Consider the following 19,346-nt stretch of genomic DNA (forward strand, 5'->3'; position numbering starts at 1 on the left):
AATAATCATTTTACTTATATTCAATACATTTTATGTATTTATGTAATTATATTAAAAACTTGTTAAAATATGTTATGTAATGCTTGTTGAATTGCTAGATTACCAAAATAGTTGACACTTTGTGAGGAAGATAAGTGATACCCATACAACCAGAAAGTTCAGCAAAAAGTTTTTTTATCTTACGTTATTTCCATTAAAGTAATATTCATAGATTGTGTCTAAACCTTACTCTTCTGTGTTTATAAATTCATATACTGCATGCTTAGCCGGATGTTATATTCTCTACTGCACCTATTTCAACCGCAAGCATTTCTCAATCTCAATCCACAACATTTCTATCCAAGAATAACTAACAATGTATTACAGTAATGAACTTAAAATTCTTTATACGGATCGCATGATTTTGTAAATGCTATAAGTAATGATATAGCTTATTTGTTAGTATACCACATTAGAATAGACTGTATGTATATACTGGAAAGGGGTAATGGGAAGAATCGCAGACTTTTTTCTCCCTACTCAGAACAGAACAGGTCTAGGAAAAATAACTTAGAGATTATTTGTTTATATCGTTTGCCAGCACTAGAAGGAGCATTTTCGCCTAAATTGTTCTTCTTCGACTGTACAGTATTATTGGTATGGATGGAAAAGAACTTTTCAAGTAGAAATGTTTCAACAATTGGTACCACGACTTCTTTATGTTTGAGCTTTACTTGTTGAATCTTGAATTTCTTTGAAATCACCTAACTCAAAATTTGTCACTCACAATTTGAATGCTGTGACTTCTTCAGAGATTGAGCTCGTACTTCAGGATTAAAGGCAAGTGGAAACCTCTCCTTTACTTGGCAGAATTATCTCTTATACTAAGATAATCACTCATTAAGTCATTTTTCAATCTTGAGTTTTTAAACTTTCAAATCTTGCATAAAAGTCCATTTGAAAGATGTGATGCATTTAACTCTACAACATTTATTTACCCACTAATATATACATAACAAATTAACTGTTGTTTTTAGAAATAACGTAAATGAATCATAATGGAAATTGAGAATGATCTAGGCCCTATTTGCTTTCCTTTAATAAATTAGAGTATTTTGGAACAGACTCAGGTATTATGATGTATAAATTAAAATATTGTAGGTCTACATGTTTAATGGTGCAGCATAAATGTTGTCAAGGGAAACAATAGCAGATATTTTTCTGGTAACAAAATGCTTTTCATTGAAGTTATCGTGTATTCGTTTATCTTTAACAAATGAAATAAGTATAATTTTTAAAAAAAACGTATGCTCGTATGGTATTTGGTTGTGAGATATTATATATCCATTGTTTAGATTAAAGTGTACTTAAATTAAAGGTGAAGGAAAAGTTTATTTTTGTAAAAACTGTCAAAATTCTATAACTGAGCTTCACGAAATACAAGGTTTTCCCATTGTTCACTATCTTGATTTTTTAAAGAGAACAAAATCCAATTTCAACTCATTCTTAACAGACTTGGGTCAAATCAGTTTGCACAGCGCAAACCAATCAACCATTATATACTAAAAGCGTCTTATGTACGTGTGTTTTGAAAACATACTATTATATATTATTATTTAAAAGAGTATAAGTCCTCATCGTCGTAGAAGCCATACCAGTTACTTAACATCGAAATGTAAGGTCCTCTCAGAAAATTAATTTCATCTTTAAAACAAGAGATAAAACAATGAAGAACCCTCTTTAAGAATACATCAGCTCATGATTCTACACTTATTAAAAAAAGCTTTGAATATAAAATTTTTATTAAAAGAATTGCATTTTTCATGTATTTTCGAAACTTACGCGAAAAAAGAAAAAATAACTTAATTTCTATAATATTCAATTTTTCGAATCGCCTTTGAGAAATGTGAGGATTCGCTGGAGTCGAGGGTGTGAAATTTGATATAACAACTTTTCACTATAAACAAGGAAATATATGTCTGAGAATATTCGAAAATTTCTCTCCTAAAGAAAGAAAAGGAGGGAGCGGCTAATTGACAGTTTAATATTAATTATCTCTTATTCTGCCCGTCCAAGAAACGACACCACTTTTAGTTAAATTATAAAATAATCCCTAATAGACTTTAAAAAAATTAGTTACGATTTCCATTGGGAAACTACATACTTTTAAAGAATGAGAATCAAAGCCAGATTCTCTATCACTTCCGGTTTCATTACAATAATTAGGAAGTGGGTGTGATCTACTTTTTTTGACTCTATATTCATATAATATAACTTTTTTGCGTTACTCGTTTCTCTTATATTTGATGACAGACAGAACTAGTGGACACAGTTGTTCCTGAAGATCTGCTATACCGATACATAACATAGTTTGAAGGTCAAAAATATATTTAAAAAAGTCAAATGACTGTAATAGTTTCTGATTTATCGCTGAAACTAAAGTTCTATTTATCTATAAGGCATCTGCGCCTTTTTCTATGTTTTTCTTTGATCTTTATTTCAGCGTTTGTATCTCCAAACAGTGCAATTTGATTTATGAGAAACGAAACAATGCCTCTTAATGTATCATGGTCGTATCGGAAATAAAAGAGTAAATATTATTCAAATTTTTCTACAGCAAAGTTAAAAATTTCCATGAATTTATCTCTTCATCAAGAATCCTCAATATTTACTCAATAAATATCCTGATTTGTTTGAAACAAGTTTATACTCAATAGACTATTCTAGTCCTAAGATAAAGAACATTTCAAATATAGTATGTAGCTATTTGTACTTCATACCATTTTATTTCAAAGCTTTTAAATACTAACTTTATTTAATGGTGTAAAATTTAATGGTGAGAGGAGAATACACTGTTCGTCATCGAAAAAGAAATCAAGATAGCACCACTAAGATTTAGCAACCAGAGACGTATGATACAAAGAGAAAATTATTGAACTTAGCGCTCTGGAAGGCACGAGACAATGTGGTGACAATGGAACAGAACTACATACGGTCAATAGGTTGTTGGACCACCCTTTGCAGTGCAACTGGTTACAGCGTAGCGAAGTATCGACAAAATTTACTCTCGAAAGCCCTCCTAAAGTATGACATGCCATGTATTTTCGACACCATTCTGCAAATCATTAATTGTAGGTGAGGGAGTTAGCTGGTTTGCAACAATCAACTAGACGCTTAACAGGTGAGATCTACGAAACACTACCCCAAAAGAGCAGAGCAGCATTCTCTCTATCCAGGATGTGTAGGACAATACCCATTTGTCAATGTACCAAGAGCTGATCAAACGTCTGTGAGTGGATAGAAGGCACCAACATGTACGAAATCCAATGACACTCCACATCATAACACCTGTTCCTTTATCGAGAGGTTCTTCGAAATGCAAACTTCGTTTAACCTACTGCAACGGTATTATGATTCAGACGAGTGTGAAATTATGTGGAAGTAAGATACTGTGCACTTTTCTCTACATGCGCCAAGTTTGCGAAAGAGTTGTAGCCTCCAATACTTGTGGCAGTATAACTTAGAGTCATGCACAAAGTGGTATTTGTAGAGGCCCGTGATATGACATGGTCGTTGAAATCCATTGCGTTACTGCTTAGCGCCCTCGGGAAGCTATCGAGTTCATATGCGCTGCACTGTAGCTGCATTCCGTCCATTGCCGGCACCAATATAAAGTGAGGACAAACCACACTCGCGATACGTCACCTTTCGTCTACGATCGAAGGCCACAACCTGGGGGAATGACTGCTGCATTCGTCGACGAGGCGTTCTTAGACCACGTACACACACACACACACACACACACACAAACACACACACTCACACTCACGTCACATGAACTATCACCTGTCGCTGAACTGTGCCTCTTGGTCGGGGTAAGCTTACTCCATTAGATAGCATATCTAGTTCCTCTGCTGGCTCAAGAAATTGTTCTGGTAACTAATCATTTATTCTTCCATTATCTATATATTCCCGGCGAAAGCTCTTGTGGTTCGGACTCCACGTTAATCAGTAGTCCCGTATCATATAACCTCGCTGCAGAAAATCATGTAAACTCCATTATCTATATATTCTGCAATTTCAACATTCCATGAAGTTTCCTTTTTGGTGTTTTGAATGGTGAGAGACGAATAAAGGAACTAAAGAAAGAACTTTCTTTACTTTCTGAAGCATGATAAAGCTGTTCGCACGTGATACATACTATTACTTTGCCAATCTTTAACTTATTTGAATTAAAAATGAAAAGCAGTGTTGGTCGTTAGTTGTTTTGATGGCATTGTAGGATATTACTGGTACATATAACGATATTGTAAAATACAGTCAAACGTTTTTTTAACCCTACGATCAAAATATCCTGATACATTAGTCTCTGATAGATGCTGACAACGAAGTTGCAATGCAAAACCATGATAAAGAAATAAAACATTAAATCATTTTATGTATGAAGCAAATTGCTTTGTAATGAATTATACTCATTTAGGAGCGCCTAGGAGTTAAGAGGATATAGAACATCTAATTAATTCCACAAAATATTTCTAAATTTTTTGCAACTTACGTGGCATATAAAATAATGCACATTCACAACGATTTATAGTAGCATTTACCAAACATTCAAATTGGCAATTTTTATAGCTGTATATTTGAAAGAACTTTAGTTTTCTTTCACTTTGTCTCAAACAGTTTCTTGTATCTTGAGGATATCCATTAATATTCTCATCATTAACTGTCATGAAAGGATTGATTGTTATAAATGTATCCTTATAAGTTTCTAGAGACAAAGTATCCTCCATTGTTGGAAACTCCCACGGACTATGAACCATAACCTGAAAAATAAAATCATATATTTAGTCTAATAATATGAATAACGAAAGAGATTTGAGACAGACTGAGCCGAAATTTATACCACGTTTTCTTGCTGTATTTCAATTACAAATGTATCTTCTTTAAAACTGTATTTGCTCTCGAATTGTTACTGTGTGCATACTAAGGAATAATAAGTTCAACAGGTATTGAGTTCTTTCTCTCCAGAAACACTTCAATTCCTCTTATCTCAAAAAAGTTAATATAGTCTACTTTACAAGTTTTAAATATAATTACGGAATTAGTTTTAACCATGTCACTGTATATCAAACGAACACAGCGATATCAATGTGAAACCAGAAATTATTAGAAATGAAAAATTATTAACATTTTTCACATGTATAGCAATATTTTGCTTTCTCTTTTGTTTCTATATATTTTTCCCTTTTTGTATATTTGATAACTTATTTTTTGGTTGATTTAGTTCAATTAAATATTCTATTATTTTAGCTTTACAAAAAATGTAAATTGCAGGTATATTAAAAATTTATTTAAAAATTAAGAACAGAAGTCAAAGTTTCAATGCTGACGAACCAAACAAGGTAAATGACCATGAGAAATATTAGCTATAATCTAGGACTAGTTTGACAAAACAATGTTTGAAATGAGTAATCCAGTGTTAACGAAGAACATCCGTAAATTTATATTTAGTAACTCAAGAGGAAGGGAACACAGAATTGTTGTTAGAACGTTGTAAAATACATGAAATACGGTGCACGAGAAAAATGCCTTTCAAATGACGGTGTCAGCATGATTAAGGAATTATTTCTAGAAAAGTGTGAAGAGTACAGAATCTGACCTGTATCCAATGGAAGTAAAATTACAGAATAAAGAACACCAGGTCCTATTTAGATGCAAAAAATTAAGTTGAGGCAGAACCGTTTCGGTTTGGACCACCCGCAGTCAGAAAATATGCTATTGACTTATTAAGGATACAGTAGTAGAACAATATTTAAAAGGAAAGAATGAATTTCTGCAGTGTTTATTGATTTACATGAGATTTTTGAATTGAAAATGATTGGCAGGTATGTTGGAAATAGGTTCGAATCGAATAATGAAAGTCTTATAAGGAACTGACACAATAATCAACAACCATAAATTATGAAAAGAAAAGAAAGAAGTACAATTGGATTAAGAACCCTGCATATAAGTTTCCTCATACTAGTCCTGCAACAAAGTCTGCCGAAGAGAAATGGTAGATTAATATCTGCTAGAACAATTTGATTTGCACAGTTTTCAGATCGATACGTTTATTATTAACTAATTAGAACAGAAAATTAACGCATCATGGAAAAGTTGAAGTAACGCTGTGAAGAATATAGAGATAAAATTAATGAACAAAATGTAAAATAATATTTTGATTAAAATAATCTGCATGTTTTCTTCAGAACTAGAAAAGAAAATTGAAGATTGCAAATTTCATCAAATGTTTCACGTGAAATGTTATACTATACTAGGCAAAAGTATTGTTAATTCACAGAGACGAAGGAGAAAAGGTGAAAAAGTTTCGAAATATGATTGTCGAGAACATTATTGGAAGTGAACTAATAACCAACGAGAAATTAATAAAAAAAATTGTTGAAGAAGTGATCAACATAGTAAACAAACAAGAAGCAGGATATAACTCTTTACATTGTTTGAGAAAAATGTTTTTTCTTTAAGAACGTGACAAATATTGTGAAAGAAAATGGAAAAGCGAAGAAATGCTACGACTAGTGATGATATTAACAGGTTGACTGCCAAGGTCAGATTGTTTATAACACTCTGTGGGACCAAGTAATAAAAAAATTGCGAAACGGAATCAACATGCTACGCCCATTTTGACGCCAATGTTAAAAACGCCTCCTGCTTTTTGGGGCCAGACTACAAGTATTTTGTATCTTTCTGGAGCCAAAAGATTAATTTTTAACATGTTAACAAGTGACATGATACTATATACGGATATGTAGACTTGAAACAGCCGTAAAGACCATACACAGGACTGAGTATCACCTGCTCACGAATATCAGCACTTAAGACCCAATTTTGGATCTTGTAACGTGCCCGTTACAAGTAACAGGAAATAAAAAAGAAATTATAAAAATAAAAATGTAAATCTAAGATAAAAATGGTCAAATAATATTGATGTATTTAATATAATATGTGTTAAAGAAGGAGGCTTAAGCTTTAAAAAAATCATCATTTTTTTAAAAATAGGAGAAAAAGACATAAATGAAATAATGACGTGTAAGAAGATTTCCTTTGCTATTCACAATCAAGAGCTTCAAGGTCTTGGCTTATGCGCTGGTAGGCGTCTGCGCATGGTCACAGCCTTGCAACCGCAAGCAGCTTGCCTCGGCTAGATGACTTGGGTTGGAATATCCAAACGTGCAACATCTGGATTGTTTGGTTGTCGAATGGATTACGAATCGAAATGAACTTTTCAGCTTTGCTTCGCTTTTTCTTGTCTTGAAGTCTTCGTTGTAGAAGAGTGTGATATTGAAGTGAAATAAGAATAACCCTAATACGTGAGGATTATGATAATTGTAATATTTCATTTAGTGCAATATTACGTGTGTTTGTTTGTTCTTCTAAAACTAGTGAAATTAGTGTTGCTTGAAAAGTCGATAAAAGTATTGAAAGGGAGGCTTGGTTTAGCTCTCTCTGATTCTGTTAACAAGCAGCAAATTACAGAAAAGTATCTTTGTAATACTCAGAATCACATAATTATAATTGTTTCTGAATTTTTTGTCAAAATTGTGAATGTGGGAAATTGTGGATATACGTCCCATTTTCTCAATTAAGTTACTGCTTGAATTGGGATCGTTGAAACTAAACCCTGAGCATAACCTCACTATACAGTGGATTATTCTTGTTTGATAAGTGAGTCCAAGGCAGTTGAGGGCAAAAAAAACTACAAAAATAAGAGGTAAAAAGGTGGAGTTTCAAAGGTGAGTGATTTTTCGATATTCCTAGTACATTGTTTGTCTGCGTCAATTATGTGTTTCAGTGGGTCGTCTTTTTGATTTCCATTTGACTAGCCTTTCCGCGGAATATATAGAGATTTAACGTGAGTAAGCTCGGCAAATCCAGGGGAGCAAAGGTGGAGGGATTATACCCGAAACATTTGAAATGTATTTGTTACCCTATTTCATTTCAGGTTTGAAGTTCATGATTTTGAATAAAGGAGTAAAAATAGAAAATCTTATTAATTCTGATTTGAATACTTATAAACTGAACGTAAAAATTATTTCTTTTTTTCTAAAAAGTAAAAATTGTTTGACGTGTTCGTGTTGTTTGAGAGTAATGTTTGACCGGTTTATGTTTGATAATGTTTTGAAGTTACAACGCATTTGATTGGATGTAGTAAAGTCTGTTGCGGTTGCTTTCTGTCGTGACATTTCATTTCCAAACTAATTTGCGTTAAATTAGTTAAAATAGTACTTTTTAAATAAGTATCAACGGAAACTTTTCTTTTGATTTGAAAGAAAAGGAAATCTTCATTCAGTATTGATTAAAGGTACAAATTAATTTCTTGATTTTAAAAGAAAGAAAAGATATTAGTAGTAAACAAGAGAGGTCCTTGACTGGCCTAGAGTTTAGATATTTGCGTCAAACTTGAGAGGTTCCTGACTACCCTGGAGAATATTGTTTATTGTTCAAATTTAAAGATTTACGATACATCGGATGATTCTTTCTGGAATTGTTATTATTTTTGTCGCATCTAAAACTGACGAATAAAATAATTGATGAATCCAGATTTGATTTTGGCAGCGAGGAAAACACAGATTATTGTAAAATTTTGTAATAAATATTTTTTCCTGAAGTTGTTGTGTTGTTATTTGTTTATATAATTAATATTAATTTGTGTTACAACACCCTCTGGATTTCCGAATTGAAAATAACAGCTGAGCTTTCTAGGTGTTTGTGCGTGTAAAGCCTCTTCTGCGGCCAGGTTGGATTGGGTTTCCCCACCTTGTCCGCTAGGCTACGGATAGGGGCGTTACAAATTAGATTTAAGGTGAAGCAAGGAATTATTAGGGTTATTTCCATTTGGTCAAAAATTCTGGGTCGCAGTAGTGTTCGTAGTTAGTATTTTATTTTTATGTATTATAGTTATATTATTTGTGTTGTATTAGATCTCTATTGTTCGATAATATTACTTATGTGTAATCCGATGGAGTATTTGAGTATTGATATTCCGGAGCAATATTCAGAATTGATAACATTAAATAGAACCGGTAATCTAGAAACAGATACTAGATCTGATTTTGGACAGTTGAATATGTCACTGACTCCGCCAACTCAAGGGAGTTTTTATATTAGACAACCAACTATGAGAACTAATAGTTTGGAATGTGGGGGTAGTTTGCAGTCACCTGCGGATGAATACAATTTTAGTAGATTTGTTAATATTGGGAGTTTGAATGAATCTTTTCGAGATCAGAGGCAAGTTACTTTTAATGAGCCTTTAATAAGTTCTAGTTCTGATAATGATAGGAATTCGAGAAATTTTGGAAATTCAGGTTGTGATAAGAATGAGGTTCCTTCAAGGTATTTGAATCTTAGAGATTATTACCGAAGGGTTTCTCAAATTAGAAATTCAACTCCCAAGACTTCGTTACATCCGCGGTATTGTTCTCCACCCAAGAGAACTCAAATGGGTACCAATGTATTAACAGGGTTGCCAACTTTGCCTAGTACTAATGAATCTTCAAATGTTGAGCATAATCTCCTGATGAAGTATACATTTAAAAGAACTAATGATTTTCTAGAGTTAAAATTTAAGGAATTTAAAACAACAGATGGCAGTAATAGTTTCCTAGTTTTTGAGATATTAGCAAAAATTGAGGAAACTCTAATGGATACTAGTTACTCTTTGAGTATGATTCTTTCTGTTCTTGTCGGGAAATGTGAAGGTTCGTTATTAAAAGAAATTTTGTTTGCATTAAATCATCAAATATCTTGGAATGAGTTAAAATCTAGGCTTGTTAATAATTTTATTACGCCTGTTGCATGGCATTCACTTATTTCTGATAGAATTTATAGACGTCAACGCCTGTCTGAATCAGTTAATCAATATGTGAGATCCATAGTAATTGCTATGAATGTATTGAATTTTATGGTTAGCGAGTCAGACATGGTTAATATCATCGTAGCCGGCAAGAATCCAAATCATAGATATAAAATGTTGAATTATTATATCCCAGCTACCCGATCCGAGTTAATGGATATTGCTGATAAACATGAATTAAATTTTAGAAATCAGTTGGAATATAATAGGGAGATGGGTTCTTCTCGGAAAAAGACTAATTTAGTAATGTCAAACCATGATCAGGGTTCTCAAAATCGAGAATTTCCAGTGGGTGATAAAAATATTTCTCTGAATAAAGGATTAAATAATTCTTACCCTACTAATGTAAAGAATCGTTTGAAAGTAGAATCTCAGGTTCATGGAAAAAACAAGGTTCCGAATGAATGGTCTGATCAATTTAATGTACCTAATGCTTTAGTCAAAACTATTCCTAGTGAAATGGATAATACCGTCGCTTCCTTTGTGGTTGGTAAAATTCATAATTATTTAACTGACATTTGTGTGGATGGAGGTTCAAGTTTTAACATTGTTCGACTGGACTTAGTGCGGCTTTGTGGATTAGAAAAATTTATTAGTTTGACTCCTGAAAAGGTAGTAAATGCTCCGTCCGGGTTAAATTTTTCAACGAACCGGGAGATAATATTGACTTTGAATCTCTCAGGTCATTTTGAGAGAATATCATTTAAGATTGTGGAACAATTCCTTGCATGTGTCTTCTGGGAACGCCTTTCTTACGATCAACAAACTCAGTTATAGATTATGCTAGAAACTGTTTGATTCTACGCGGTGGTAAGAAATGGGTTAGATTAAATTATAAGAAGATTATTCAACATAAACATCTGAGGGGAATTAAATCTGGTGATGAGCCTGGCCCAAAGGATGAAATGTTAACTGATCATCACTCTAATAAACGAGATAGTTCTTCTATTTCGAACTTTATGGCCTCAATTTTTATTTGTGAGGATGGATTTAATTTTCGGAAGAATGATGCGAGTATTCAGTGTGATTTGGATTATTTAGAACTTGAATCCAAATTATTAGAAATTCAGGCGCCTAGTGCTATCCAGCTGAATCATCTGAGATTTATGATTGATTCAGAAGTTCGAGACGTTCATAAAATCGAAGATTCCCTTGAATCCATACGGAAGGAGGAAACACGTACGAATTTTGGTAAAACACTGGGTGGTGCGATTGAAAGGTCCGCGGTTACAAATCCAGTTGGGACTTGGGTTGGAACCAATTTGTAACGCCCCTATCCGTAGCCTAGCGGACAAGGTGGGGAAACCCAATCCAACCTGGCCGCAGAAAAGGCTTTACACGCACAAACACCTAGAAAGCTCAGCTGTTATTTTCAATTCGGAAATACAGAGGGTGTTGTAACACAAATTAATATTAATTATGTAAGCAAATAACAACACAACAATTTCAGGAAAAAATATTTATTACAAAATTTTACAATAATCTGTGTTTTCCTCGCTGCCAAAATCAAATCTGGATTCATCAATTATTTTATTCATCAGTTTTAGAAGCGACAAAAATAATAAAAGTTCCAGAAAGAATCATCCGATGTATCGTAAATCTTTAAATTTGAACAATAAACAATATTCTCCAGGGTAGTCAGGAACCTCTCAAGTTTGACGCAAATATCTAAACTCTAGGCCAGTCAAGGACCTCTCTTGTTTACTACTAATATCTTTTCTTTCTTTTAAAATCAAGAAATTAATTTGTACCTTTAATCAATACTGAATGAAGATTTCCTTTTCTTTCAAATCAAAAGAAAAGTTTCCGTTGATACTTATTTAAAAAGTACTATTTTAACTAATTTAACGCAAATTAGTTTGGAAATGAAATGTCACGACGGAAAGCAACCGCAACAGACTTTACTACATCCAATCAAATGCGTTGTAACTTCAAAACATTATCAAACATAAACCGGTCAAACATTACTCTCAAACAACACGAACACGTCAAACAATTTTTACTTTTTAGAAAAAAAGAAATAATTTTTACGTTCAGTTTATAAGTATTCAAATCAGAATTAATAAGATTTTCTATTTTTACTCCTTTATTCAAAATCATGAACTTCAAACCTGAAATGAAATAGGGTAACAAATACATTTCAAATGTTTCGGGTATAATCCCTCCACCTTTGCTCCCCTGGATTTGCCAAGCTTACTCACGTTAAATCTCTATATATTCCGCGGAAAGGCTAGTCAAATGGAAATCAAAAAGACGACCCACTGAAACACATAATTGACGCAGACAAACAATGTATTAGGAAAATCGAAAAATCACTCACCTTTGAAACCCCGCCCTTTTACCTCTTATTTTTTTAGTTTTTCTGCCCTCAACTGCCTTGGACTCATTTATCAAACAAGAATAACCCACTGTATAGTGAGGTTATGCTCAGGATTTAGTTTCAACGATCCCCATTCAAGCAGTAACTTAATTGAGAAAATGGGACGTATATCCACAATTTCCCACATTCACAATTTTGACAAAAAATTCAGAAACAATTATAATTATGTGATTCTGAGTATTACAAAGATACTTTTCTGTAATTTGCTGCTTGTTAACAGAATCAGAGAGAGCTAAACCAAGCCTCCCTTTCAATACTTTTATCGACTTTTCAAGCAACACTAATTTCACTAGTTTTAGAAGAACAAACAAACACACGTAATATTGCACTAAATGAAATATTACAATTATCATAATCCTCACGTATTAGGGTTATTCTTATTTCACTTCAATATCACACTCTTCTACAACGAAGACTTCAAGACAAGAAAAAGCGAAGCAAAGCTGAAAAGTTCATTTCGATTCGTAATTCATTCGACAACCAAACAATTCAGATGTTGCACGTTCGGATAATCCAACCCAAGTCAGCTAGCCGAGGCAAGCTGTTTGCGGTTGCAAGGCTGTGACCATGCGCAAACGCCTACCAGCGCATAAGCCAAGACCTTGAAACTCTTGATTGTGAATAGCAAAGGAAATATTCTTACACGTCATTATTTCATTTATGTCTTTTTCTCCTATTTTTAAAAGAAGATGAATTTTTTTTAAAGCTTAAGCCTCCTTCTTTAACACATATTATATTAAATACATTAATATTATTTGACCATTTTTATCTTAGATTTACATTTTTATTTTTATATTTTTTTTCCCCTGTTACTTGTAACGGGCACGTTACAATCTCATGGCAGTCTAACCCTTTCACTGTGGAAGGCGACGGAAAAAAATTTCCTAACCTGCAAATGTCGATTATAGTCGACGTGTTAAAACTTGTCTGTATATTGGTTTTTTCGATTGTAGTCGCCAAAGGTTTTCTGTGTGATTTCTATTGTTTATCGAAAACAATAGAGCACAAAAAAATGAACGGTACAACTTTGGCGACTACTCTCGACAAAGCCAAGATACGGACAAACAAATTTCAACACGTCGACTATAGTCGACATTCGCATGTTCAGGAAATTTTGTTTTTGTCGACAAAAGTCGACTTCCTCTGTGAAAGGGCTAAATGTTAAAATAAATATCCTATCCAAGATAAGATTTACCTGGTGATCGTTGTAATGGAAGTTTTCAAGTTTTGGCAACAGATCGTCCGATGATAACAAAGTGCTTAAAATTTAAAAAAAAATTGTTATGACTCAATCCACTTATTGTTTCAACAATTATCACATTAATTTCATATTGTGAGTATTCTTTCTAAACCTTCTGTTTCTCATGGACTAACTTTGCTTGTATTTTCTTTAAGAAATATTCTGTATTCATTGAATTGAGGTTTAGACGTTTGATCTGATCACTATGAGAAAGTGACAAACAATACACCGACAGAATTAAGATAAGCACATTAACTGTTTGTGTATACTTCTAGCAGCAAACACTTTATCTCTCCTAAAGATAAAGTCGGAGAAAATGACCCCAGACTATAACAATTTCCTTTTAGGTCTGTCTCATTTTCCCTGATTTTTCTTACAGACGGAAGAGGAAATCGATTGATAACCACTTAACGAATATCGTATTTTTTGTAGTTCACAATGTAGCTACAATAAGTAAACTATGGTAATTTTAATTCTTCAATTTGCAACATTGTTTCATTTTAAATCTCGAATGATTGAAAAAATAGAGATGGACTTAACGGCAATATCATAACTACACTGATTACCCATCTTGCTTGCTCGATTTTTTAATTGTTTACGTGTCAATTTGAGTGTCCCAAAACCATGCCTGCGTTCAGTTGGATTTCTTGGAGTGAAAATGAAGGAGCAAATTATGAAAATACACCAAATAAACGAGGTGAAAGAAAGAGCCAATGATCCATTCCCTGACATCTGGTCACAGGCGATCCTATATCTGTCTTTTGGGTAGGAGGTTGTGTTTAGTCAAGGAAACTAGTATTGGTTTCCAAAACAATTGGAAAGGACCCCGCATAATCCTTATAGAAATTTGATTTCGGTTAAATTACTTGAAACGGTTATATCTTATATATAATGTAATCCTGACAAAAAGTCTCTGTGACCACAAGCACAAATCACTGACAATTTGGCCATTACAGGACCACTTTTTTGAAACCAGCAGAAGATAACTGTATTCTGGATTTCGGTAAAATTGCTTGAAACCGTGATATGTTGTAGATATTGTGATCCTTAGAAAAATTCTCAATGTGCACAACCACCAATCACTAACCATTGGTCCAGTACGGGCTCACTTTTTAAAAAATAGCTGAGTATAACAATGTTCTAGATTTCAGTGAAAATGAATGAAACTTTGCTATGTTTTAGATCGCCTCCTCGTCAGAAAAGGTCTTAATGGGCACAACCGTCTATGATTGACCAATTGGTCACTACAAGTCCATATTTTCAATTAGTTGTTTCAGAAAGATGACTTTCCTGTAAGGCTTTATTGTTCCTACAATGAAGAAAACGTTTCGTGTCCTGCATCAGGTAGCTCTTTTATTGCTAACATTTCAGTACCGATTATGGACATATCCAAACACCCAACCGATCATTTCTCTAGGTGTACCTATCTCAACCTGCTTGTATTTTTGTCTACAATTTTGCACAACTTCCCGGTACACAAGTATCTTCGTCCAGTTATGACGACATTTAGTCAAATCCATTATATTTGCTAGTGTCTGAACCACGTAGGTAAATGCAACCCAACGTCCACAAAACACTTCAAGAAGCCAACAAAAGTTGTTGGGTTGAAGCACGATAAGTGCCTACATTTTAAGATGAACCTCTATGGTTTAGAACATGTTCAAGACAGTACATCGTGTTGTGTGCATAATATATAATGCAGAGTGCACATGAGATAAACAGAAACACTCTCTTATACATGAGTAACAAAATCGTTGAAAGAAACTAAAACATTTTGTAAGAAACACAAATTGTAACATCTTACATTTTGTAAGATTTTGAATACGCAAGAAATGGGTATTCAACATATCAAATTATTTTGCAGTTGTGAACACATCGCGGACATGTAAGAGCTAGTTTTCTATATATTCCATTCGACCTTTCATGACTAATCATATAGGAGCAGGTTATCAGTGTTAGAAAAAAAAACAATACAGAAGTAAACCCTCCTTTCACTTATGTTCGAATTTTTAAAAGAAATTTTCATCTTTCTCCGAGTATGTTTATCTATATAAAAAGTGTATTATAATACTCAGTATGTGTAATGAATTTTCTGTGCATTGTTGATTATCTTACTTATTACATATTTTTCATAAACAACATATTGCTGTCCTCTTTGAAGCATATTGGTCATTTGTCAATATATAAATTCATTTTATTTATTTTTGTATTTCTCACGTTTCTTATTATTTTGTATTCATCATTTCCACTTCTCTTTCTCTATTTTTAAATTGATTATGTAAGAAGAAAAGATAAATTAGGAGAACCTCATTCTATTACTCTATCTGCTGCTAGATTTGTGGTTTGTAGTCACGAGGTCTATGCATTTGTTGCTCCTTAAGAAGTGTCCGCGGGAGGACTCCGAGGTTATCCTGGCGTGATTACGAGTCACGAAAATGTTTGGGTGGTTGGGTAGACTATGGGCAGAGTTTTACAGTGAACATAAACGCTCATGCTGCTCTGTACAAGAGAACCCTATTTAAAAAAATATGTAGCATCAATCAAAAATTAAACTATTGTATGATATAGCATTCAAATAGATAAATTGTAATTTCCAGCAGAGCAAATATAAACTTTCATTCAACTATTTTGCAAAATATTTTGTGTACTGTTTGTTGGGATCTAGAAGAACATATACTCACTTGCTTGTGTCCAAATAATGCTAGTAAATTGTCTGACAACGATCTTCGGAAACGTTGCCTGTCTGACCATATTTCACGAGAAAGGAAAGAAAAGATCTCCTGGTCTCACGCCGTGTGACTTGGACTTGGATAGAGAATTTCTTCGTAGTAAGCCATATATATTTTGGTAAGTCGAATAACATAATTTAACATGTTTGACTAACATAATTAGGGAGTTAATAGAGGTCAGTCGAGGCTTTATATATACAAAAGTGCACAGGTCAGTCGAGGTTACAAATGTAAATATACTGATAGGCATATAGAAATTTTCACATTTCTATCAAAAATCTCTATTCAATAAAACTTAATCACGAAGAGAGTTTAATTATCAGTAAATTTATTTGGCGTTTCGTAAAGGGTGCTAACTCCTAACTACTTTGGGATAGTTAACGATAATAATAATGCGTATATACACAAATGAATAGATAAGGTATCACACCTGATGCTTCGGGTTGTGTTCCATACAAACTATCTCGTCTATTCCTTCAGGGACAGCAATGTAAATGCCAGCTGATCCCATATGTTTGGGGTAATATTGTCTGAAATAATTCTTGACAGATACTTCTTTGTTTGTGTATCCACCTTCTAGGCTCCAATTATCTAATCGTGGTAGTTCTTCTTCATATTGGTATGTTACACTGAAAAGGAAAGATCTAACATTATAATAGGTCTTAAATATTATTACGTACTTATTAGAAATGAATACACGACTCAAAAAGTGCATTACCACCTACAATTACCTCCTTTTCCTGAAATAGTAGGCAACTCAAAAGCTTGTTTCTTGTGTTGGTTGAGAATTCGAAAGTCGTTGGACCAAACCTCAATTCTATTACAAATATATTGGAGTGGTAAACTGCAAAAATGTTTTATTATTGTGAGGAAAATGATGACGCAGAAAGTTAAAAAAAATATCTTACTTAATCATTCGAAACAAGATGAAAAAATAGACATCAGAGGAAAACGTTTTTTTCCTTTTTTCAAAATACTCAGAAATAATAAAATAGGTTACATAATGTAAAGGTTTAATATAATGCCTAACAGCACGAGAAACGGAAGGAGAGATAAACAAAAACTAAGGAACACCATTAGTGTAGTAGATTTGAGGGCCTCTCATGCAAGATAAACAGACGTGAACCTACTTGTAAACCCAACTATTATATTCTTCTTCTTCTTCTTCTTCTTTTTCTTCTTCTTCTTCTTCTTCTTCTCATTATTGAAAACTCATTTCCTTTCCCAATCTCTGTTTCTGCCTAGAATCATGTCTGCGTATAGCGGCCTGTGTGCAGTTTTTGTCAATGAGCGGTCTCAATGGCCAAATGGAATGGAAATCTCCGATAGAGAGGAACGAAAACACTTTTTTATGATAAATGAAAAGTCAAAGTTCGAAGCACTAGTTTTTGACAGGTTCTTTCTTCTTTCTTTACTTTTCGGGAAGAGAGAAGTTTTGGCGCGTAAGAAATTGCAGTATATAGTATTGCAAATTTACAAGGGAACCTATTACATTGCTATTTGTGGTAATAAATCGATTGTCATTGAAAGACATTATTGTAAAAATTAAGTTTTGGTTCGTCACACATCGCAAGTCTTATGTGCTCCCTATTCCTCGCCTTACACACAAGATCGGTATCGAAAATTTAGGATATGGATATATCGATGTTGATATATTTCCGATATCGAATGTTGATATGTGTCAATATTGATATTAATGATATCGATGTATCGACATACCGTACAATCTACATCCGAGAACTATATCTGGAATGAATAATCAAAATCTAAATATGTTATGTAATTCCCTATCCAACTTTGAGGAGCAAGGGGATGAACCAAACAAAAGGTTTAAGCGAAAAAACATTGTTATAATGAAAATTGTTATAGTTCTCCCTTAATAGAAAATTATTACTGTGATTTATCTTTTACCTCTGTTTCTGATTGTACACACACCTCAGCCAAGGGGAGGCCCTCAAATCTACAAACAGTACACACACCGGAAGATGAAATTCTTGTGACAATGAAGTGCAATGTTCTACAAAGTAATCATAATTCATTGTCCTTATTTCTGTCAGTAATCTTAACACAAACCCAGAACTACAACATTAATACAACTAGAAAAGAAAGATTTAATTCCTTTCTTCTATCGCATTAAAAGACGTCTGCATTTTGCTGAGATTGTCATTTTTTAAATATATACGTCCCCTATCCCGGGCTAATTCTGGCTACCGGGGTTTCGAGGTAATCAGTACCGGGAAGTGTAAAGTTTGCTAACTTTCACTTCTTCACAGTTTGTTAAAAGAGACTTCACAATCCATGTTGTTATACCTTCGTTATAAATACACTTCTGATTAAATATATTCATGGTGAATTACTGAAATTTTAAACTCCGCATAAAAAAGCGACAGCTAACACCTTGCAGCTAGGCCATATAATATATAACTCCTTATCCCATAATCATTTTTGATAGAAAGACCCCGCTATCTCTCTCTCCATTTCCTCTCTCCCACATTAAATTCAGCAACAACGCGAGGACAATTCTTATTTTAAAATGTACATGTATTAGTGTCAATAAAGTGAAAGATTGAAAATGACATGAAACGAGATTCATTAGTTGATCTAGAGAAACATAGACATATCTCAATGAAAAATTGAAACCAGTAGATACTTGTTAGAGTTACGGAAGTAACACAGAGAGAAAGACAGGAGATGAAGAAAAGGAAAAGGGAGCACAGATAAAAATATTGGATTTAACCATAGTAAGAAAAGAACCTAACATTATAAAGTATCTTCTCCAGAAATTCAACAGTAATATAGAAATAACGTTTTTGTTATTCTTGTCAGAACTATTCAAATAAATACGTAGAGGATGGTTGAAAAATTCATTAAGCTATTTTCGAAATTAATACCAAACTTGTTGATCAAATTAAGTTCTCAATTTCCATTGAAACTGAAATGTTCCGAGACACATCTAGGATCATGACAAAAGTTAAACACAAATCCTGTCTTTCCACGTACTTTGGTTGCAAATTCGGCAATGTTCATTAAACGTACAGATCTAAAATATATTATAATAAACCAAAGAGGTAGCGTAGGTCATACCGTCCATTCTAGACTATTAAT

At 33.3% G+C, this 19,346-nt stretch overlaps 1 protein-coding gene across 1 annotated transcript in view; it reads right to left on the reverse strand.

Annotated features, from left to right (window-relative positions):
• LOC145660616 (pickpocket protein 28-like) overlaps nucleotides 1–19,346 on the reverse strand; it is a 151,376-nt gene that overhangs the window by 46,081 nt on the left and 85,949 nt on the right. Inside the window, exons 7-8 of the mRNA XM_081725891.1 lie at nucleotides 16,672–16,870; nucleotides 4,535–4,802 (exon numbers count right to left, since the gene is read on the reverse strand). Coding sequence (XP_081582017.1) covers nucleotides 4,535–4,802; nucleotides 16,672–16,870 — 467 coding nt within the window. The remainder of the gene's footprint in view (nucleotides 1–4,534; nucleotides 4,803–16,671; nucleotides 16,871–19,346) is intronic.

This window comes from Thermobia domestica, chromosome 9, assembly GCF_964235325.1.
Source record: "Thermobia domestica chromosome 9, izTheDome1.hap1.1, whole genome shotgun sequence".
In the NCBI taxonomy this organism is placed as follows: domain Eukaryota; kingdom Metazoa; phylum Arthropoda; class Insecta; order Zygentoma; family Lepismatidae; genus Thermobia; species Thermobia domestica.